The sequence below is a fragment of the Diadema setosum genome, chromosome 14 (genome assembly GCF_964275005.1).
Source record: "Diadema setosum chromosome 14, eeDiaSeto1, whole genome shotgun sequence".
Taxonomy (NCBI): Eukaryota; Metazoa; Echinodermata; class Echinoidea; order Diadematoida; family Diadematidae; genus Diadema; species Diadema setosum.
In genome coordinates, this window is record NC_092698.1 from 34,485,759 (window position 1) to 34,510,510 (window position 24,752).

A 24,752-nucleotide genomic window follows, 5' to 3' on the forward strand; every position below is an offset into this window, starting at 1 on the left:
TCTGAGCCGCTCTCTCTCTCTCTCTCAAGCTCGCTCTCTGAGCAAAATGTTAAACTTTGCGAGTGATGAAGCTATGAAGTCATTCATACTTGAAGTAAATGTGATAGAAAAGCAGGTAAATCTTTTCCTCATGTTCTGCTGACGTGATTTTTGTTGTTCCCCCCCCCCCCCCCCCGCTTCAAATTCCAAAATGAGCTCTTGAAACTTATAGAAGTTCAACATTTCGCACTACCTACAAAGTTTAATTTCTTTTTTCTTTTTCTTTTTTGAATGACAGGTGAAAGCAGGGTACTTTCTTTCAAGCATCAAAGGAGTGGGTGATGGGATATTAATGATATAAAATTCAAGTTGGTTCAAAGTAGAGAAAACTAGAGTAATATGACAATTTTTTTTTTTCCAGAGACTACTTCATGTTCAAATAAGTTGAATCATGATCACATATTGTGGATATTGATATCCAGTATGCAAAGTGGGGTGTGGTCTTTGCAACGAATGTGGAAATAAAAGTGCACACGTTTGAGGTCTTCCAGAATGGCTGCTCCACACATCTGGCAAAAGTGGGTTAAATGCTCTTCACAGAATGTGATCACACATTCCGGAAGACGTATTCGTCAGAGTACGAATGAACTTTGCAGAAACAGAAAAGTATGCGTCTGGTTCTCATGGAGTATTAAGTTCTCCTTTGTGCATCATATGATCACAATGTAAATGTCAGTTGTCAAAAACTATTTCATCATACAATGATGTAACATAAGAATGCTTTGCAGACTCCATTGATTTTACTACAGATGAATTCGAATTAGATTTAAAGGATAAAGAGAAGGAACAGTCTTAATTGCACTGCTGGGATTTAATTTAAATCCTTCTGTTTCAGTTGCTCTCCCTTCTCTCTCTTCTTTCATTTGTTTCTTTTATTTCACTTCAGTTGCCAGGCAGTTATTTGTTTTCTTTTAGTTTTCTTTTTTTCTGATCCCAGAAACCTTTGCTGAAAGAATCAAATCAGCAGTACTGTATAAGAGGCCAATAGGTTGTAAGTGCAATGAACCACTATTCTTATATTGTGTGTAGCATAAGAGACATAACAGAAAATTGTTTAAAGGTATCCATTATTTGCAAACCTTCCAGATGTCTCAGCAATTAAGCATTTTGATGTAGCTCTTCAATTTTCATAACTTTATCATATGTAGCAAACATATTTTTCCTGTACATGAAGCATCATATCATGAAGAACATTGACAGGAACATGTCTGTGAAACATATTTCAAATGCACATTACCTACGTATATGTTTCTTCAGTCAGCATTTGACATTTTAATTTACTTAAAACATGTAGCCACTTTGCAATAAGGCAATGTTATATTGCCAGGTGTATATTGCTGTATTTCTTTTCTTTCTTTCTTTTTCGACGACACAGTGAAGTGGGGACCCCCTGTCAGTGTATCTACAATTTATATTGATCATAATGTCACATAGGTAGAAGATGTCAACCTAAACTCTTACAAGGAGTGACAACATTAAAATATAATGAACACCAGTATACCGATCATTTCAAATGAAAACTGAAAACCTCTCATCTTACTTCTGCTTTTTTTCCTCACGAATCATGTTTTCATCGACAAAATCTGCTTTAGTGAAACGGCTGATTCTTCACCGGGGTAGCAGCCAAGCTCGGCAACAAAGCTGGGCCGGACACAGAGAGGTAAATCTGATCAAGTTTTGATTACGGCCTCCTGGTGGCACATGAAATCATCCAGGGAATGCATCACCAAGGGAAACAAGCTGATACCGGCACTGTTTGCACACTCGCCCTCTAATCAGCATCGGTGAAAAAAGAAAGCATCCTGCAAAGTACTCAAATTAATTTGCCCTGCATTTTACCTTACCCTTACTCCAGTATCAGCTCTCTCTCAACACACACCCACACACACATTCTCACAATCTCATCTCTCTCTCAAAGATACACATGCTCTTCCTCTCTCTCTCTCTCAGACAGACAGACAGACACACACACACACACACACACCATCTCTCTCTCTGTTCTTCTTCTTCTTCTTCTTCTCCTTCCTTTTTTGTCTTGTCTATCACTCTATGCCCCATCCCTCATCCTTTGCCTGCACACTGAAAGGCAGTTAGTCTACGCCAAGGAGATGTGCTAAGTAGTTTCAGTATGCACAATCACGCCCTCGTTTGACAGGAAGTTGGGAGAGATTGCTCCAAGCAGGTTTCAGAGGAACAGATGTGGATCAATGCTTGTGTTCTCTGTTTGTCAAACGCCTCTGTGGGTCACGGAAACCTCTTCCTTTTCATTTTTTTTAAAGTCTGCTTGACTCCCATGGGGGTCAATAATGTCTGTAAAACATTCCACAACACATTCACATTAAATAGTCAGCAAACTATTACAGTATCTGCTCTGGTTCAGATTGAATGGGATTTGGTAGAAACGAGTTTTACATCATTAATCACTAAACAGCTATGCACATGGGCAGCCATAACTGTTGTGTATGCACTTGAAGCAATGAAATATCACCAGCAACATATAGTAAGTTATGGTAGTCACATTGGACTCATGATGGAATGAAAACCAATTCCTTTGGAAAAGCATGAAAGAATGGTGCCAATCCCAAAATGTGCACCAGGCTTTGTAATTGAATGGCCTTGATACCACAGAGAATTCACGCCTTCTTTCTTTCCTCCCTCATGAACATGCGTGAGTTGCCTGCGTCCAGTTCATTACATCATGCGAGCAGATTTCTTATTCTACCAGACTCCTTCTGTGCAAAGGTGTTGCACGCAGACGTGGAAGCTGTTAAAAGGATTCCCCCACGCCACTTGATCACATGACCTATCGGGGCATCAAATTCACCACTGGAGCATGACTAGAACCGTGCCTCTTCGATCAGACTTTCAGCGGCCATCTTGGGGGACTACCTTCCCACGGCAAGGGACTGGATTACCAGCACTTCTCTGGGGTAAGAAGTAAGAATTTAATGGAGCCTGGAATAGGAGAGAGGTGTTTGATCGCTGTGAAGTGGGTGTCGCTTACATCAGAATTTCCCACTGGGAAGTTGACGTGAGGACAGTGTGAGGGGTTACAATACGTGGAACCACCACCTCTGCATTTCTGTCATTTCTCATAAATGCCCCATCTGGATTCAAGAATTAGGTCTGATGTCTTATATCATACTCCTAATCTGCTTCTTTGAAAGAGAGAGAAACTCTGTGTAAATTGCTGCCTTTTAAACTTCATGGAGATTTCATCCAAGATAGATGCAGTGGCACATCTCCATTTCTAGGGGAATTGAAGCACCTGAGACATGGAGATCACAAACTTTTTTTCAACAGCGATGCATTGATCATCTATCCAATCTTATTAGCAAGCAAAATACATAGACAGAAGCACGACAAACACCTTTTTTTCCGAAGATTACCACAGCTGATGCATTAAAACACCACATGATGCAGCTATTCTTCTTCTACTATTTCTTCTTATGGCACAATGAGCTGACTTGTTACTGTTTGCTGACTATTGCTAGTCATCTGGGGTGAACCACTTAGGGTCAGCATCATTAGCCACTTTTTGGTATGGGTTCGTGGGGCAGATCCACTTCAGCAGGGTAGCACTCTGCTCTTTGCCAGGAAATGAAGTGGGATCTTTAAAATGTGTGAGATGTGACCCTCTTCCCCAAACATGCTGCATAAAGAAGACCATCACATAATACCAAGACTGAGCTCAAATTACAGGTTTTTCCATTTTAAAAAGATGTACAGATAAAACTTTCAACCTCCACAGGTTTGGTCAGATTGCCTCCTTCAGCTCACCTATGTTGTCGAGTTTGTGCAGGTTGGGCAATATCCTCAGGATGGTTGCCCTGTAGTTGTCTCCCGCTGCGCAGGGGTTGTCGGCCAGCCACAGCACCCGAAGCTTGGGCAGACTCCTGAGGAACCAGACCTCCGAAAGGCTGGCGATGCAGTTTCTCCTGACATAGAGCTCAGTCAGGTTGGAGCAGTAGCTGAAGTCCTCCAGGGTGGTAATGCTGTTGACACTCAGGCTAATCACTTCAATGTTGGGCATTTGTCTGAATATTGAAACCTGCCGATGGAGAAAAGGAAAAAAAGAATTGAGAGAAAATTAAGGTATGCCTCCACCTATCAGTCTTTAGTCTGACAAGAAGCAAGAAAGGTATCAAATTTCCTTCAGATGGTCCGAGTGGTTTACACAGAGCCTTATTACATTCAACTTCTAGGCTCAGCATCTTTGTCATACAATTACATAATGTAAAGTAGTTTTTGTAATCAACGTAAGTTCAATTGTTCTATTTTCCATACCAAATGGCATACGTACACTGCAGATCTTATTTTCCTCAAGATTCATCAGCTCATGGAATCACAAGTATGAAGAACCTGGTAATATCATAGATGTAGTCACAAAGCTTTGCTATGCATTTTGTGCTTCTTGACCACATAATATGGGACTTGGCTTTCATAGCCCTCACACTTGTATCACCCTCTCCCACTGTACATACAGTCGTACAACAGTAAGTACAACTTTGTGATTCATTTGTTATAACACCATGCTCATCAATTGTACAAAGAAATTTTGGGTCCTGTGTACTTCATGGCAAGTCAGGCTGCACAGATAGTTTGGCTCATTAACTAGGCGACTAAACAGGTGCATAATAGAATCCTGGTATGAGTCAGCTCCAGTCATGAATACACACATTGTGCAAATGGAAAATTATACACCTTGATGACTGCCACAATGAGATTCCCCCCACCCCCTCCCGAGAGGTAGGGGTGGGGGAGGTCAGTAGATAACTAATGTCTGCATGCATCTTCAAAAAAGTATCTATCAATCTCAACAGCTACAAGCAGTAATTTGGTATTCATGACTAATGCAGACATCTTTCTGAAAATCGTTTTGGCTTTCTACTCAATCTTTTATGCACACACATGCAGCCTGGCTGGCAAATCAATGACAATGATTAGGAAGCAGAAGAGAAAAGAAATGCATCAGTGGGGCAGCCTTATGTGTGAAACAGATGATTACAATGTGCTTAAAGCATGACAGTTTCAATGAGTGCCTAATGACGTTTTAAGCTGGTGTCGGACAGACGGCAAAGAACCGAGGGAGATTTGGCAAATGGGTCAGTACAGCAGCTAAAGTAATTTGGCATTGGTAGCAATTCGACATGGAGATCTTCGCACTTTCTGCGAGGGATAGACACAAACTACTGGACACGAAGAGGAAGTGCACTCCACTGTGCTGAATTGCTGTTACATCTTTGCTCTGGGTTGACAGACATCGTGCTACTGTTTACAACTAAAGCCTGACCCCGCATCCTTCTCCCACAGCCGATACGGGCGGCTCTGGGGTGCTCCGATTAGACGGTAACCATTCTGGCATTGCTCTGTCAATATCACTTGCGAGGGAGATTCTTTCTCTCTCTCTCGTCCTCACCCCACTCCTTCCAATCTCGCATGCTCTGAGCAGAGTGCAAACATCCCTTGCACTGAGAGGGGAATCACTCAACCTGGACACACAGTGTCCCTTGGTGTCTTGATTTATGCATGCAGAGCATGTAAACCCCTATTTCCTCGCCTATAAGACCATCTGTCTTACACCCCCCAACCCACGCAGGTATATCCCCTTTTATTCATTCTCCGGCCAGCATCTCATAAACGTGTTTGGCATGTCAGTCCCATTTCTCCTCCAACCTCCCCTCTATCCCAAAATCCATCCTCTCTTTCCCCAAACTTTTCCTCCTTCCCCAACCCTAGGTGCTTGTCTTCCCTTACCAACACCCCACCCCCCCCCCCCTTTTCCCTGTAGACCAATGCATCATCAACCGAACAGCAGGTGCGGGGGATGCAGGATACCCCCATGTGCTGAGAACATCCCGAGGAGTCTGTCCACAAAGAATGCTCCCCTCCTCCCCAGGAGCCCTGAGACACCTCTATCCAAACCCATGAGACACATGATACTCTAACCACACCTACCACACACATCCCAACACACAAGAGACATCGATCTCCGCAGACAGACCACACATAATTTTCATCCACTCTCTTCCCACATCCTTGCTATGTCTCATGGAATGAGAAAATAACAACAGAAACCTATAACACATCTTCTCAATGAATGGCAGCATCAGGGAAAAGGAACTGTGAAACTTAAAGTTGAAGTGTTTACCTCATGCAGTAAGGAACAGCAGCATTAATCTCTTGTTTGGACTTGATACCCAAGACAGACATGACTGCCTGAAAGTCGATATCAATTTGCCCTTTCTCAAGAGAAGTACCTGAGTGTGTCAATCGGTATGTTTTAATACACTGCTTGTGACTCTCTTTTAGCATTATCCTAACACTTACTCTATCATTTGACACATCTTATGAAGATATGAATAGAATAGGTTCATTCACCCAGGCACAGCAGCTCTAGACACACCAAATACCCATCCTACAGAGGTTTGCAATGCGGATGATGGGCTACACTATCCTCCACATATCAAATATTTTGTGAAAATAAGTTCTCCTGCTCTACATGTATATCAAGGTATACAGAAGTCTAGGGAGGAGCTATTTTAATCACAATTGACAGGGTATTCACATCAGACAACTGTTCTTCATGAAAATATGGGATATGCGTGCAGTAACCTTAACAATTCCTAGAATGTATACAGAATGGTAATGATCTTGAAAATGTGTAGTATAAAAGGAAAGACAAAGTACTGCATACCTTTAGAACTAATCTTACTACTGAATTTTACTTTCTTTCATTGTCATCAATGTCGATGGCAATGTTCTGCTGAAGTTTTTGCACAACCAACCATTTTCATCTCAAACAGGAATGGGAAAAGATGTTGAATTGTAAGGCAGCTGTTTTTACTGCAAGTCTTCCATGGGAGTAATGAAAAAGATTCAACCCCATGTGGCTCAAAATAATGGAAATACTTCACAGTGTCAGTTTGTCATCTCTGCTTGATCAATAATTAAAGAAGTTGTTTTTTCAAGAGATTGACTCCTTCATTAATGAGAATTTTACAGGACCTTGGTAGTTGGAACACAAATTAAATGTAAGTTCTGACATGAAGTGTACTCTACTCATGAACATTTAGGGATATCAGAAAGTTTTGCAGAAGGTATCTACTACACAAGAGGGATTCTCCATTTTTGTTTTTGTTGGTGTTCTTTTTTTTTTTGGGGGGGGGGGAAAGGGGTGGAGAGGGGAGACCTAACTTAAGTGCATCTAGCTAGGTCAGATGGATCACCTGCATCCCTTTTCTCCATGATATTGGTGTCTTCCTTCCATGGTGACCCAAGGTGTAAGTGCACGGCTACAACCATCTGACCCATCCCTTTCCTCCGTAGGCTTCATAAATAAGTCAAGGAGAGCCTTAAAACTGTTTACTGCTAGTGTCGGCCCAGCCACCTACACAGCCGGGGACCCCAGGGCTGTGCAAACACACATCATCGCCTCATCACTCTTCCCCTGTCGTCTCTCCCACTCCCCCACCCCATCCCTTTTTCTCTGTGACATGAAGTACTGCTGACACTCTTGGAGTAGGCGTGGGGGGGGGGGGGGAGGACAACACTCCTTGGGGTGGGGTGCCGGCGCGTGGCAGAAAATTTTATGATAAACAGATCATCCATCTTCATTCATTCATCCATCCCTTTCTGAAAAAGCCATATTCAGTGAGAAGTGGAAAATTGACAAGAGTACGTGGAGGTGAACGGCAGTCAAGGAATGTCTTTTCCTACTCTGATTCCTATGACACTGTAACAATTTCTTCACAGGGGTTCCAAAGCCCCAGTGAAATATTCTGAACAAATGAAATACAAATAAAAATAAAAGGTTGTTCAAAAAATATCATCACTCCCAGGAATTACAAAGTTGAAACACAAATGCAGGATCTAACTCTAAACAACTTGGCTCATCCAGCTTATTCATGGCACTGAATAAAATTTGTACAAGAAAACTAATCACCCTACATAATTAATCATAAATTTATAATGAACAGTTCAAGGGATTTCCTTGCATAAAAGTATTTCTTGGTCATATCACTGAGTCACAGTAAACTTCACTCTCGATGCAGCTTGCATAATTAACTTACATCACAGCACATTTAGGATATGGTACAGTAAAACTACTTAAACATCAAATTCTAACATTCCAAGTTCACAATTCCAACATTGCCAAGGACATGAAGGAGCTGGTTGGGTTTTAAAGGTAGGGAATCCCATTTGCATGCCTCAAATGAAGAGTTGTATAAATACAGTGGTATGTTGAAGAGAGTATCATTTTAGAAACTCCCATAAAGTATTGAAAGTGGAAGGTAACATTTAGTACATTTTTATTGACCGTTAGATTTTGAATTGAATTTTTTTCGGGGCTCACCGTAAATTCCAGTACATTACTAGGCTACCTTTGCAGACCCATGCACTGCATGTGTGTCCATCATGTATATTTTGTGAAGAAAGTTCATCAAAACTTACAAACATTTCTCTTCTTGCCACACACTCTATATGTTATTACATAAGCTCTTATACTTTTAGATTTGTGTTTATAGATAAAAAATACAGAAGACTGCAACAAAAAGGCGTAAGTGTGGCTGACACACAGAACTACTGAGTAGTTGAGTTTTGTGCATTATTCAAATTGTAGATAACTGTTGACTTCCAAATTTCTCAGCAGTGGCCTAAACAAGTCCCCTGAGGTTCATATTTAATGTTTTGCTGCATTTTGGGAGGTCTGTAAAAGGTATCCCCTACCTTTAATGTCTTGCAATGATTGTTTTCTCTCAATAAGTCCTATATTCATACAGCTTTCATGCTGCGGGGCATGTCTAACTTCAGCTCAATCATGTCCCCTCTCTTTCAAAACCCAGCTATTTAAAAAAACAAGCACAAGAGACTCTCGGTTCTTGGGTCCAAAATAACCCAGGTTATAAAGTGCAAGGATAATGTTGGAGGGGGAATATGGGGTGTCAATATGAAAAGCGATATCTGAGACAAATCTTTGGATTGCATTGGTGGTAGGTCAATTTGGTACACATATTGTGAGTGACCACTTACATTGTTGGTACATGAGTCGTCGTTCTATACGGTGCAGATTTATTGTATCACACAGCTGACATAGATTCAATCACGCACAAATTGACTTTCACTAAAAGGGCTACTTGCGATTTGACTTCATGCTGCCTTCTTGAAACATGGCCATAATAATATGAGGCTCTGCCGATGCCAATAACTCATGCTCGGATTTCTCTTTAGGATGGCAACTGTTCCATGATTTGTAGAATGTGAAATTTTCCCACCGTTGTGGGGATTGTGAAAATATGAGGCTTGTTTTGAGAGAAGTCCCACACCTGTCATAACAGATCTCAACCAGTCATATTTTTCAGATCTTCCATCTGTCTCTATTTCTGAAGGAAAATATACAAATATGTTTCTGCCAAGAGAAAGAACTCTCTCAACTTTCACTCAAAAACAGCATCCAGTAGGCTGGATCCTGCTATTAAAGCCTTTACACATAAATTTGATTCATACCAATGTGTTTGTCTCAGTTCCCACTGAAATGTTCTTGCAAGCTCCACGCAGAATTGACAAAAGTGGCATTGTAATATCATGCATTTACCTACAGTGATCCAGATAATTATCAAGAAAGCCAGCCAAAGAAAGTTGGTGCAAGTGTGGTCCATCATTAGTTACTACACAAATACCAACAAAAATGGCCAGATGTTGCATTAAACAAAATTGCATGTATACAATACTACCATTTACACGAGTCATTACGTAGTTACCAGTATGTAGATCTAGTCCAACTATATAATTTGCTTAAGTATTTGCAGTGAACTAACAGCAAGATTTATGTGTAGGGCCTACATGCAGGTGTGTTTTGGATGTGTGGGCACATTATACTTGAATCATTTAGAGCAAAGATAGTGATGAAATATATCTACTTTATTAGAAATGAAATAATATTTGATGATAAAAACTAACATAATGCACAAAGACAAAGCAGGGGAGTGCTAAAATACCAAAACTTGGAAGGTGTACATGTACAGTTGTTGTGAGTATAATGTTCATAGGGTAGTGTACAGTTGGTCATTGAACTCTTAGGATACAAGACTCAAAATCTGCTGGAACGCTATCATTTTGGCAATGCACAAAATGAAGTTTTTGCTTTAATTCTAATCCTAATCACTGAAGACTCTTACTTTATAATAATACTTTATAATGATGCCAAGATGTTTTTACAGCAAATTTAGGTAAAACTAATATCTAATCAACATCTGAAAAGTTTTAAATGTTCCAAATGTTCCCTGGTCAGTTATGACCATCAGGAATGACACTATTAATTGATGAATTTTTGACAAAAATCCACCAAGCTGATACCATCCTATGAAAGGGAGGGTGGACGGATTTGGATCCCCTACACAGACAAAACACTCAGGATCAGCACACAACTACTGACGGGTTGGACATCGCCATTACCAACCACACACAGTCTGTGTACTCACTACAGGGGATACACTCATTTCACCTGAGAACCCTGTTCAGCTGCGCATGAAATTGAATCTGGTTGGGATGTAATTGCATTGCTGCCACTTGGCATGACAATATCACAGTGTTCTCACCTTCCGAGGAGAAACAATCTGAAAAGTTAATTATGGATCAGCAGAGAGGGGTTTCAACTAGGTGAGCTGTCCTTGGACTTCATCTCATGCTTAATTAAATCCTAACAAACTTTCATCAATATACTGTATATGCCATATATTTCGCAAGTCTAAATTTTCGCAAATCAAGAATTCCCAACGGCTTTGCAAGTGGTTAAATTCGCGATCGTGGAGTCCCATACTGTACGGAGCAGAGTACCTGGTACACGCGTACGTCACATTTACAAAGGGATCAGAGTCAATATTTTCATGTGTCTTTAATTTTGCGAATAGCTCCCAACTCGCGAAATCTGCGAAAATAAAAACCTCGTGAAATATTCGGCGTATACAGTATCAGGCTTCCATTTGTTTTGTGCACTGTTCAATATAGTACCCATCTCTAATTTCGTTCCACAGGCATCATAAGGAGGTGACATAAAAAGAAAATAAGCCAGTGTAATTACAGTTGTAACATGTTATACAGGATCAAAAATTGTTGCAGTTGTGCAAGTCTACTTTTGTTCTTTAGTTTTCTCAAGCTTCAGAATGATGTAGCATAACGAGCATATTCCATTGCAGATGACGACAAATTACATGATGTATTTGTGCATGCTGGCTGTTTACTTGACTACTGCACAATAAAAATATTATAAATTCAGTCAATATGTCTACACAATCTTTTTTTTTAACTGGTTTGTGTTTAGTCTTGTATCTCAGCATTGTAGCTACACTGTACAGGCACAAGTAAAGATGTTTTTATAACATGATCATAACGAAAAGGTAGTTGAGAATGTTACAGATTGGATCTTTTTAAACAATTAGATTTTGACCCTGGTGCCGATAAATGACCACTCCTCTGATTACTATACACAGGATAATCACTCTCTTGATGAGCAACAAGGTTCTTGCAAAATTCACTGGAATTGATGAATATTGAGTAAAATTAATAGTTTGGTGTCTTTTGGCTACATAACCCTGACAAGCACAACATTCATGAGAGTCATCTCATGACGTAAACTGTACACCACAGAGGGCTACATCCAGCCAAATGAGTGAAATTTAACACAAGCAATTTGTAATCACTGTCACAGGGGACTTCTTGGAAAGTTTTTGCAGAAGTTCTGCCCCCATTTCTTATTGGCTGGTGTTTTCTGCTAATCGAAACTTTCTCAACTATTTTGTTTTGCGTTGGTCAAGCCTCCGCTTGATGTCATGCCAAGCAATGACGTCTTTCCCGTCCTGAATCTAGGAGGATGTAAAATCCTTACAAGACGCGTTCTGGATTCTGGCGTTGGGTGTGCTGGAGAACTCGGAGCATGTGCAGTTCCTTGAAATGACGTCATTACATCGGCGTCCATGTACATGATGTGAAATCAAAAAGTCCCTATCACTTCATGTTCTCGGAAACCAGGGATTCTCTGAAATGACCCTGTCTTGGTAAACTGTAAACTTAAAATGGTGTGATGCGAATTCCTATGCCCTGCAGTTTAGCATGGCGGCATTTTGCGTTCTTGGAAATTTCCACCAGCCTGGCCTGGCTGGCATGGATGTCGGGTTTCCCTCACATCATCTATATTGAGTATGCAATCTCATAGCCTGACATGCATAGTTGTCTTATTCTGTAACCTTTTGTTGATTTTTTATGGTAACACCATAACATGGGTATTAAACAAAAATTGGAACAAATACAGGGAATCCGTAATGGTTGGTATCTTTGAATAATGACGTCCACATTCCAGACAGTATGAGGCATACCGTCAGGGATGCCCTTTCCTTGTATTTTTACGTCACATAGGGTCTACTCATTCTGGAAACATTTATTTCCAAGCCACTGTCATTACCTTTTATTCTTGAAAAATTTCCCAAATCTTTATAATCTTAACCTGATGCCAACCCTCCCGGAACAGGAACAAGAAAAAGAAAGGCGATCTTAAAAGTGATTCCTACTGGTGAGTTCCATATACAGTGCAGACAGAGCCACAGTATCGAAAAGTTTTCTTCTAAAACTTGCTAGAACCTGACAAAAACTTGAAATATGGGACAAGTCAACACGGCACAGCGGACGAGGAAACGTGATCCAGACATAGGAACACGGAGAAGGGGAGCTGTTTATATAACTTATATTGCACAATTATTTGGCAAATATTATCTTCTAAAAGCTCCCAGCCATTGATTTTGAGCGGACGTTTGGCTCCCTGTTTGTACAACAGGTATATCAACAAAGACGGATGACATTTAGGCTCTCCGTCGGAGCATACCGGTTTGCCAAATATTTGATTTGCATACATGTAAGCCATTTTTAGTGATAGGAATGTCAATACGTCCAATTTCTGAACACAGTACCAGTGTAGCAAAAAATCTATACAAACCTGAGCAGCCAAGAAAAAATGATAAATTGAATCAAGTAAAAGAAAAAAAAATGTGAGAGAAAATATACATGTACACTCAAAGTGCTGTGAATTAGACCTTACATCTATTGAAGCTAAAATCAAGGCTAATCAATTTGGCATTTTCTTACTGTTCACAATTACACTTTTAAAGTTCTAATAGTAAACTGTTATACAGTTTAATAATTCATGATCATGTCTTTTAAATGTGGACACTCAAGGAGTTCTTTGAAATTTGCTTATTTTAATATTCATAAAGCACACTACTGCCTCCATTTTCCTTAAAGCTCATACAATTCATTCACAGTCTATGTGAAACTGGATGAATAACTTCATGTACAATTGTACTTATTATCTACAGTGCAATAACAAAATAATTTATTATAAGCTGTCTTTTTTTCATGAAATCACTAACCGATACATATTCTAATAACTACAATATACTGAAATCTAGATAATCCCAGGAACAAAATCACATACAGGCCATTAAGCTGTCTTTGTATCAAGAAATCACTAGCCAATACATATTTCAATAACTACAATATACTGAAATCTAGATAATTCCAGGAACAAAATCACACACAGACCACTAACTACCACTTCTTTTAGTCTACAAAGTGATGAAGAGGACTAATTTAAATATACTCACATCTGTTAGACCGCCACCCCTGCAGAGAAAGAGAGAAGAAAAGGAAAGCATATTAGAAAATAATTGATACAAAAAAGTTATATGATACAATTGTTTTCATGTATATCTGCATACATTGTTGTACATGGCAAAATATGATGAGTAAGAATACTGGCATCATACATTTCACATTGCTTCACAAACTCGATAGCATTTAAAGCACAGGGGCTAATACTGACTTGGTATAATAGAAGAGAATGTCTATCAACATGACAGACTGATCTGATTTGACTTTTGCATTTCTTTTTCCTACATGAATGCAACATAAAGTCGATTGAACACAGTAATTGAGTGATACTGAATCTTAAGATGGAAATACTTGGAAACAGGTAAATGATATTAAAGTTTGAATGCACAACATTGTTTCATGATAATACAACATGAAGATGAGCGGGTGTGATTTTATGCACATTATTTCATGTGTACCTGCAGTTCAAGAGACAAATTAAGAAAATCTAAGTGTCATGGAAATCCAGGAGACCATATCATAAGCAGACAATTGATGAGGATAATGGCCCATGAAACATTATAATCATTCCTAGTTGAACACAAAGGATTTAGAAAAAGTCTCACTTCCACAAAGTCAAAGAGCAAAGAATATGACTACATTCCAGAACAGAGTTTATTACTTGGTAAAACCAGTTTTGTCAGCTATGATTGAATGCCATCTCTATCTTGTCTGCCTTAAATGTAAACAGAAGATATTGCGACCTGCTACTCCTTGCTCAGAAATATGAAACATACATGTAGTAATCTCTAGACACAAATGTTTAATAATAACAGAACTGTCCAACAAGTGAATACCTACACTGTTGAAATCATATGCACATGATCAAGTTGGTGATAACAGAATCACTTGTATGAATCTACCTATAAAGAATTCAGTTATACCAAGCTATTCTTAACTTGATTGTGCTTGTGAATATGGTCTTAAACGATTACTTTAATTTAGAGACAATAATTCCTTTGTCTGAGTCTGAAGACAAAGACTAACATGGGAAGATGAGGAAACAAGCATATTAAACTTCACACAACTTCTGCTGATAGGAATTGAAATTGATCACAGTGCTCAGAAATTGCATGCAAGTTTTCACAATTTGGCCACAACTGCCCCTGAGTGCCGATGAAGATGAGTTGTTCTTTTCAAACTATTTCTATCACACTCTGGTTCCCTCTCAACTTTATTGGATGCTGGATTTCAGGAGTAAAAGAGGTTTCAGACTTTTAACAGAACTTGTTCATAACTGTCTTTAGGAATATGTTGCATGCTAATTCAGGTGTGTTTGAAAGGCTCATATACATGTATCAATCTTGAGTCAGGTTTCTCCTGACCTTGCTTCTCACAATCACAGTCTCATGCTCCATTCTGGGAGCATGTGATGCAATCTGAATGGTTTGATTGAAAAAAAAAAATATGCAATTGGGATGGACTAAGTTTGACTTTTTATTCATTTCTACCATGGTGTGCGCATATATGTAAATTATGATAATTGTAGTAATATTCTACCACCCGATGATGGAGCTTATAAGAAAGTCTCTTGTACAGAATGTAGTTTGCCGTTTGTAGCCTACAGTTTCCATAAGAGGAGACTCAATGCAGTATCTAAAAGGCTTTTGACTAGAAACTTGAGTGGGGACATATTACAAAAAACATGATTAACAATGAGAAATGTTTGTAGTCTGAAACCCCCCTTTTATTGCACCCCTAACATCACATCTCACTGCTCATTTGCTTCTTGCACACCCTTTTTCTCCTTCTGTCTTTCCTGTTGGCTTTTTGTAGAGGAGCCTCCCTGGATCACATCCTTGAAAACTCATAACGCCATGCCGTCATGCACACTATACTTTTCATATTCTTGTTTCCTTCAAACAGTTAGAGGCAATAACATGATTGAATATCAAAGTCCCCCTCACAGTTCGCTGGAAGCATTCCATATTATATGCCATCAAGAGTATCAGAGTGTCCTCCCATCCCATAGGCATCATCCCCCCCCCCCCCCCCCAAGAAAAAATAGATAAAGGCAAACAGGATGCAATCAGAGCCTGGAATATTGGTTGGCTTAGGGCAGTGTAGCAGTGCCTGCTTAATTAACTCAGACTCTTTTCTTTCTCTTCTACTTTAGTTTCTTCTTCTTCTTTCCATTCTTCTTCTGCAATACACTTCTGGTAGCCTACATGTCTAGTGGCATACATATTTCATGTTCCGTCGTCTCCAGCTTATACCTGGAGTTACATGTATGCAATCCCTACAAGACACCCTAAACATATTGATTGCGGACTTACATGTATCTCTACTGGAAATTTGCAGAATAAATAAAAAAGGAGAGAAGTCAATTTTGAGTGACCACAGAATAATTGCTCATCAGCTGCTGCGACATACTGATGTTTTCAGAATCATCGTTTTTTGGAGTCCTTAGTCTGCCCACTGTTTGGATAGCAACCTTGCTAGAGCCATTTGTGTGAATGCAACCTTGCTAGACCCATTTGTGTGAATGCAACCCACTCCAATCAAGGAATGGGATGAAACATATTGCCACTAAAAATGGGATTACCTAGTCTGTCAGAACAGACTTTATGAACATCTGTCAACTCTTGGTATTTTGAAAAGCTAAACAGAACATTTTGATTGAGGCTCTTTCATGGCAGACACCTTACGTATATGCATAAAACATCAAATTTCAATATATTTCAATTTTTTCTAACAGGGACAAGATACATGTATGTAATATTTGAGCTTATCCCAACAACAAAGGCATGTTGAAATGTACTTCTTATCAAATGACAAATGGGGGGGGGGGGACTCTCTGTGATCCAGTCATGACACAATATCTGCTCAAAAAATGGACACAATTCCTTTAATATAATGGTCTGCTCCTGCTTCAGTAAAAAGAAGTCTTCCAATAACAGTTCAGTACACCCCTCCTGAATTCCAATTTGGTCTGTAACTTCAGACTTCGCCATCCTAATCAAAGTTGGGATATAAAATTTTATGGATGATGCCGATTTGACAATGGGAGCAAAAATACAAACAATCTTCGCAGTACGACACTACGCCAGGAAGCTATCTAGGGTAACGATTCCACGCAACCCCTGCTGATTTAATTTCATGAGGATACAAATGATTGTTGTCACGATGTTTATGAGTTTAATCGGAGAGTCTTCGTTTGACAGACAAAGCAGATCATGCTGTATGAAGCAGGGGCAATTACACTGTGAAAATGTTCATGAGGGCCAAATGCAGGGCAGGCCAGTCGTGCAGCCTGACCTGACAATATTATTTTGTAAATGGCATCTAATGGGGCAGACCCCCACCTGTGCATATATCCCATTAGAGGACAAGTCCATCACTGCAGACTGGTTGTTGGTTACTTTCCTCTGTGAGCTATAATGGGGCATAAGTACATGAATTTGTTCTAGGATGGGGTAACTTTAAGAGAATTTCACTATAAACAGAAAGGAATATGTTAAATGAAAGCAGTAATGTACTGTCAATAGATCGCTGAAAATAGAGAAAGTTTCTGAGGACATAAATGTCTGCGAATCCTCATACATTTGCCTCCTTTGGGCAGGAATAATCCCTATAGATCCCCCCCCCCCCCCAAACCAAACAGTGGCCGCCTCAGTCATGTGACCATGTCACTTACGTCATTCTCCACATCTTGGTCAAGCACAAGAGCACATGAAATATGCTTGATGGTTTTTCCTTCTGTCTTGGAGAGAAAAAACACTGTGCCCCTAGGTTTCAGGAGGCAACATTCATTAAGACCCAATCCCCCAAGAAAAAAAAAAAAAGGAAGAAAAAAAAAGAGAAGTCTTACAAAATGGGATCATAGCTGCCTGAAGTGACAGCTTGTCACATGAGCTGAAATACCCTAATGGCTGGGGTGTATAATCTCCAGTGGGCTATTAGTAGTTATACACCTGACACCTCAGGAATCAGTGCCATTTGCAAGTGAGTAAATAGCAAAATTTGGTCAGGAAACCCACTGCAGATTCTCTATGAAGTAGTATAGAATTGAGGCACAACCTGAGCACATACAAATCCAGGTACTGTATCAGCTGAAATTTTCGTGGTGGTTTTATTTTCGCGAATTTCGCGAATCACAGTTGCATCGCGAATTTAACAACACGCGAAAATGACTCCATGCGCTGTGTTAATAGAGCATTAACGTAAGCGTCGGCGTCGATTCGCGAAAACAACATCTCGCGAAGATGTCTGTGATCTCGCCATTCGCGAAAATATCTGTACGTGAAAATAACAGCGTATACAGTAATATGGCGTCAAGCACTTGGACAAAGTGAAATCAATTGATAATTATTTACATACTCTGTCACGATGATCATGGCATACAAACATTGAGTCTGATCTCCTGTCCGTGACTAATATGGTTGCAGTTCATTTTATGACTTTTGTACAGTCAACCTTGCCTAGAAGTTGAATCTATTTGGACTGAAGAAACAGCTTTGACTTTTTAATAGAGAAAATTTGACTTATGAGGGATTAAAATCAATAGAATATATATGAGAAGGTTGACTGCATAATCCATCCATTATCATTGACTTGTGTATTTCTGATAGAGTCACGTTTCACAACAACATAAAAATCTCTTTAACACGAGTACCCAAAAATTCATTTGAACCTTGCAAATTCAAACTTCCATAACCAGCATGGAATTTGTTAGCCGACACTTTCCACAGCATTTTCTTCTTTTCTTTTTTTTCCATTTCAACTACTTCAAGTCCAATCATGACCAGGCCTTTAACTTCAGAATATATTGTGGGAATGTCCTTCACAGTATAAAGCAATGAACCCTTGCCCACAACAGTAATAAATTCTCTAATCACCCATTACATGCAGATTATTGAGCATGGTTTTCCTCCCTCGTCTTTTTGCTAAACTGAAAGAAAAGGGAAGTAAGAAACAGTCAGAAGGAGAGAGAGAGAGAGAATAGTAGCAGTTGGTAAAGTTCATATCCTGGTTAATGAGTTATGTTCCATTTCAAGATGTAATAATTTGAGGGACATTAAGAAATTCATGAGTGCTTTGTTCTGTATGTTCTGTGTATGTACATTGACAAATTGAGGTAGTTTGAGAGAATATGTGACACTGAATTTATTTTCACCATAACACAATAATTTCATGATGATACTGATGCTCATTCTTTCAATGTTCATAGATCCCTAATAACTGAAATTTTCCTGTTTTTGTCAGCCAAATGAGCTCCATTTCAGTGTTTATTCCATTCTTGCCAGAATTCAACACGTTTTCTGTCTGTCTTTCTGTTATGAAAAAGCAAAACTACTACTTCACTCTGCATATCATATAAACTGACATGCTTTGAACATATGTATAATGTATATAAAATAAATACAGCAGTTGTAAAGCAGTATAAGTGTGTGTGTGTGTGTGTTTACTATATACACACGATAAATTCTCTGATGTGCTGCATCGAGTTTGTGTTCAAAGACATTTTCGCATTGTCCAACACTTGCGGCTATGAGCAGCACCTCATGCATAAATCTGAAATGTCGCATGCTTGAAGAGGGCAGATACTCAAGGCGTCTTACACTGACAGAAAGTCAATAGTCTTCCAGTAAACTGTCAGGTGGGCTGTGTTGATTGATTGTGGAAGAAAGGCACTCCTTCCAGCTGTGTCAGCCTCCATGTTTGCAACCGAATGCTCATCTCTTAAGATGGAATACAACGGAAAATAATCTTGTCAAGGAAAACAACAAAATGGTTCGGGTGCATTCCTTTGTTCTTTTCTCACTTTCACCACACATACAATGCACATCATACCAGACAATATGTGAAAAGATGAAGGATAAAGTATAAAAGGAATCCAAATCCCTCTGTCGTATGAAACCTATCCTCTTTGTTGAAATGGATAACAAACAAAATTGTATCAAAGCTTTTGCAAAGTTTTGCAAAATTATCAACAAATTCAGCAGAACACTGAGCTTTCCTTTCATTGTTCAATAAAGGTACATATCACACCATTGATAGTAATATCTATAAATGAACCCTGATGGCCTATGCATTCATATCAAAGGTAATGTGAGGAAGAAGATTTGTTAAAACTTCCTATTCATATGCGATGATTTTCTATGCACTCCAAACTGTGTTGTACACGCTAATAGTAGCTCGTTCAAATTGGCAAGCATTGTAGACAGGCACAAACCAAGTCATTCAAAATGTACAGGTATTCTCAGCATTGTAAAACAGGCATAAAGCGTCTTGCTAAAAACTGGAGGGGAGGACTGTCTTCTGCTAATGACCCATGCTCAGGTCCCGAATCAGGCGAATTATCCAATCGAAACCACACTTTGGTGGTAGTCTGGGACTTCAGACTCGAGTCAAACATCACAGGGGTGGTGCCCACGATACTCTGTCAACTTTGCAAACTGACAATTGTGAAGTGTCATAATGTCAGCCACCTGTTAATATATTGCAACAAAAAATAAGTCAAACTCAAAGGTCACAGACTCACAACAAAATACAGGATCATTACCAGTAAATAAATGCATTTCATACATTTATTGTAGTTGTAAGTAATTGTACTGTTTCTCCACTGTTCAAATGCTGCTCAGCAAGATGAAAATAATGCCAGAGGCATCTCTGGAAGAACAATACCAACAAGCATTGTATGACAGCTCTTGTTATGTTTACTCAGAGCAAATAGGGCCCACTGTAAAACCAGAAATGTTTGCTTGCATTTTAATTTTGCGAACTTTGTGACAACCAAGATTGACGAAATTGAAATGCATGTGAAAGTTCTTGTCTATACTATATGCACTGAATGCCAGTGGCAATGAGCAAAAATTTTATGCTGTGAAAATATCTTGCTCAATAGTATGAACTTGCATGAAATGAGGAGAGATGTTTGTAATGGCCCCTTACAATTTCTCCACAAAATCTTGAAGGCGGGCACACACACGCACACACCGACACTATCCGTTGGAGGCTCAAATGGTCTGAATACACAAGACAAACTTGACAGCCATGGTTCACATACAACCAATGAGGTTTGCAGTGAAAACCTGGCCAGTGCCTTGACCTTACATGACACGACAAGTATGGCATCCTCAGCAGGTGCCTGTGTAGGGGTCCGCTCACACCCAGATGGGGGGTTTCTCCGCTTCACAAACTTGACCATACTGGGTAGGCACCTGATAAATTTTTCATTCAACCTCCTGAGAGTACATAAAGAGCATGAGTGGAATTGCTAAATACATGTCTGCATGGCTAGCATTCATGACCACACCACCTCTCTATAGAGCACAAGAACGTGATTGATCTAATATTGAAATGTAGGGGCATATTATAGTCTCAAGACAACAATGACAACAAAATGGGCTAACAAGGAGCACCTTGGGAGTGCTTTAGCCAAGTGGAGGAAATGTGTTTATTAGTCTGCCATTTTTAGTGCTCATTTAATGACCATAATGGGGAAGGGGGGGGGGAGGCTTCATTCATAGACACAATTGGTTAGAACCATACTTTGACAACCCATTCACACGCCAAATATATGGTCACAGATCCCATTCATAGTAAAAAAAACTTATCATCCAATAATGTGTATACATGATGGTACTTACTACATGAAAGGGTCTGAAGTTTTGTTTTACCAGGGCCTGAATTCAGGTTTCTGCCTGAAAATAGGCATCAGATCCCTGTTGATAATGTCACTGGGTCACTAAACCAAGAAATACATCCAGTAAGCCGATATTATTTGTTCTCCATGATGATACCTATAACAGGCATACACACATGATCTTCAGCTTGTCTACAGAATGGATTTTCGTGACTTTTTCCTCCCCAATTATACACTGTACATGTACATGGGGGATAGATTGATATTTCCTCAACAAGCAATCATTCAAAATTGATGGTAACGATGACTACTTAACAACATTCACACCACAATCTATTTCACACCAAAATTACAGAGGCGCTACAGCTACCAGTATATCATTGTGTACTGATATGAATACACATTACACAGAAAAGCACACAAGAGTAGGCCTATAATATTTCAAAAAGCATCCCGCTTTCAGATAACCCTGCCTCATTTCATTCAGTAAACTATTTCTATACATCATAAACAGCTCTATCACAGACATTTTTCACCCTTAAATCCATTATTTTGATTGAAAGTACTAGAAGCCTTCCAACACAGCGATCTAAACTTTCTGTGCAATATGCTAAAGACTACAACTGCTCAACCATCTGTATTACTATTTGCATCACCATAGCAAATTCTGAGAGTACTGGTACCATCAGATACAATGTAGCAAAGACCGATGTGATTCCGGCAGTATCTTTAGAATTTTGTGGCGAACCTTTCACCACAGAAGCATCAGAAACTCATCTCACCACACAATAGGCCATCATCGTTTGCCGAATTTAGGATACTAACCCCGCCATGATGTCTGGCTTGGAACGAAATTGAAATTAGGCAGGAAACTGTACACAGAAGAAGATGGTACCGTAAACATCTTCGTCCAGCTATTCTGACCGAAAAAAAAAAAAAAAGAGGGAGAAAAGTTCAGCGATCTATAAAAGGCAAGGTCATTGTTTGTGTTTGACTGCACTCTTCTGCTGCATTATCCCAGCATGTGCCATACTGTACCATGGGGAGCACAAATATGAATAATAAATAATTTGGGTGGTGAAATATGACTGCACTTTGACTGGCTGGGGAAAAGACAGCAGCGTTGTCTCCGTATCAGCCTCTCCTCTTTTTTCCCTCCGTGGCATCGTTCTCTCTATCTCCCAAGATATTGGCTAAATAATTTTATAATATTCTTGATGGTATTCGTTCTAAGCCTGAGCTCCGTTGCTGACACACTTTCCTGTTGAAAGTTCAAACAAGGGGAAGTGGAAGTCGCCGCGGTCCATCAAACTTTTCAAAACATGCAGCCCTTTCAAGTGGAGTGAACTTCCCACCACCCCGACATGAAGATGGAAGCGATCCCCAAAATTACCGAAAGGTTGCTGCTTTCATGAATGTTAAAACTGCATGGGAAAATTTGTTGGAAGCAATGTTCATTACTGGTGAGTAACGTTGAACACTTGTTTTACAAGAGGAGTTCAGCTCGGCCTCAAGTAACAAGGTGAAAGTTTCTGTGGTGTGACATTCAATAAACTGCCTCACGTACTAGAATGCTGTGCGGTTTTCACAGCTTATCTCATGAAGAGTGAATGATTAAATGGCTTTTAGAGTGTCAATTCAATCACTACCAATATAGCCTGGATGTCCACATAAATTCTTTAATTTTCCTCTGACACTTCACAAGAGTGAAACAAAAGCATAACATCTAAATGTTCAACAATATGACCATGGCCAAGCTGTCCTATCGTGACGCAAATGACCTGCAACCTTTCATACATGCTCATGTCATGTTACCTTTATTATACTACACATGTATTGTTCAATAATGCCATTTTTCTGAAATATGACTACAAACTAGTGTAAAAGTGGATATGTTCGCGCAAGAAACTTTTTGTACTCGACCAGGTAAGATGAATTTTCCATATTTTTGAATCCGTGGAATTAGGACATTAATTGCTGACATTTTACTGACCTGTATCCAACAGGCTGGTAGGAGAACCAGCCAGGGGTGATCTCTGTGAATCAGGTTGACTGATTTCAGCCCCACTACCAGGGAAGCCCTCGTGTAAAGACACAATTAAGAAATTGGCAAGATTTCTTCGTGCCTGCATTACAACACTGCTGCCTTTATTTTACTTTACTATGCCACTGCTGAATGCAAATCTGAAATGCGTGCGAACTCTAGGGTACAGTCAAAGAAGCACATTTATTCCTGCTGAATGCAAAATGCCTCATGATTGATCTTTTTGATTGGCACAACTTTGGAAAATGCCACTTCCTTCACGAGCAGCTTGTGTAACTATTGTAGAGTGATTGATGAGTGTAATAGACGGTATTGCCATTAATGTGGCTATAAAGAGTTGCTATCTACATCTCTGTTCAACTGCAGAAAGTCTTAAGATTTGTACTCGATGCACAATTCCAGGCATAAGAGAAGTAGTAAGCATGCATGTTGGCAAGTTGTGTGATACTACGTGCAGAGCATGAAATACAGTGCGTGAGAAACAGATCAAGATATGCGCAGTTCTATTCTGCTTTTTTATTTTAATGCAAAGTGATATTTCATTACTGTGTCAATGCTCTTGAAATTTTCCTTATGAGGGAGAACATGTCCAAAGTCATAAAAGCAAAGTTTGCTGGCTCCTGAATATTGTCATGTGGTTTGTTTACGATGTGTGAACAGTCACTGAAAGTAAGAGCAGCGAAGTATGTTACAGGTGGCCGACTGTAGATGCTTGTTTCATATTTGGAAGAAAAAAAAAAAGTTTAAATTGCTTCTAGGCTGAAAGATTAAAAATATGTAAAATGTTGTTTGTTTTTTTCTCGTATCAATCCAAGAACCTCTGCTGACTGAATAGCAGAGCCCTAAATGCAGCCAATTCTGATTCATCATACACCATGACAAAATAATATGTTGTCATGGCTATTGCTGCATATCATACACCAAGAATCCATTCTTATATGCGACTATCATCCTTGCATTCACTGGCCACCTTTGTAATACATACATGAAAGTATGAACACTACAGAATATCAAAGAAAACAAAAGACATTTGATCTCTAATGATATTCCCAGACTTTTGAAACTGATCATCATCAATAGCTCCAGGAGAGGCTGCAATTATAATATGAAATCAAATAGGAAGATGCACAACAAATATCCCTCTACTCAGATGCACACAGATGTTATTGCCTTTTCATGTCTGTAGCATCGCTTGCTATAGCCTTCCCATCAGGCAAACCATCTTTTTTAATCTCTTCTGACATAAAACACAGACAGAGCACACAGCACATTGTGTGTGCATTGTTCTCCAAGGCACATTAACGGGATGGCATATTATTGGCCTAGGTGAGGTTTCAGCTTTTAACTTTTTGCGAGATACTTAGTGGGTCCCACTTTTTATCA

General features: G+C 39.5%; 1 protein-coding gene across 1 annotated transcript in view; it reads right to left on the bottom strand.

Moving 5' to 3' along the window:
- Positions 1 to 24,752, bottom strand: part of LOC140237427 (cilia- and flagella-associated protein 410-like) — a 92,553-nt gene that overhangs the window by 36,895 nt on the left and 30,906 nt on the right. Inside the window, exons 2-3 of the mRNA XM_072317350.1 lie at positions 13,692 to 13,710; positions 3,820 to 4,090 (exon numbers count right to left, since the gene is read on the bottom strand). Of these exons, the coding sequence (XP_072173451.1) occupies positions 3,820 to 4,090; positions 13,692 to 13,710 (290 nt within the window). The remainder of the gene's footprint in view (positions 1 to 3,819; positions 4,091 to 13,691; positions 13,711 to 24,752) is intronic.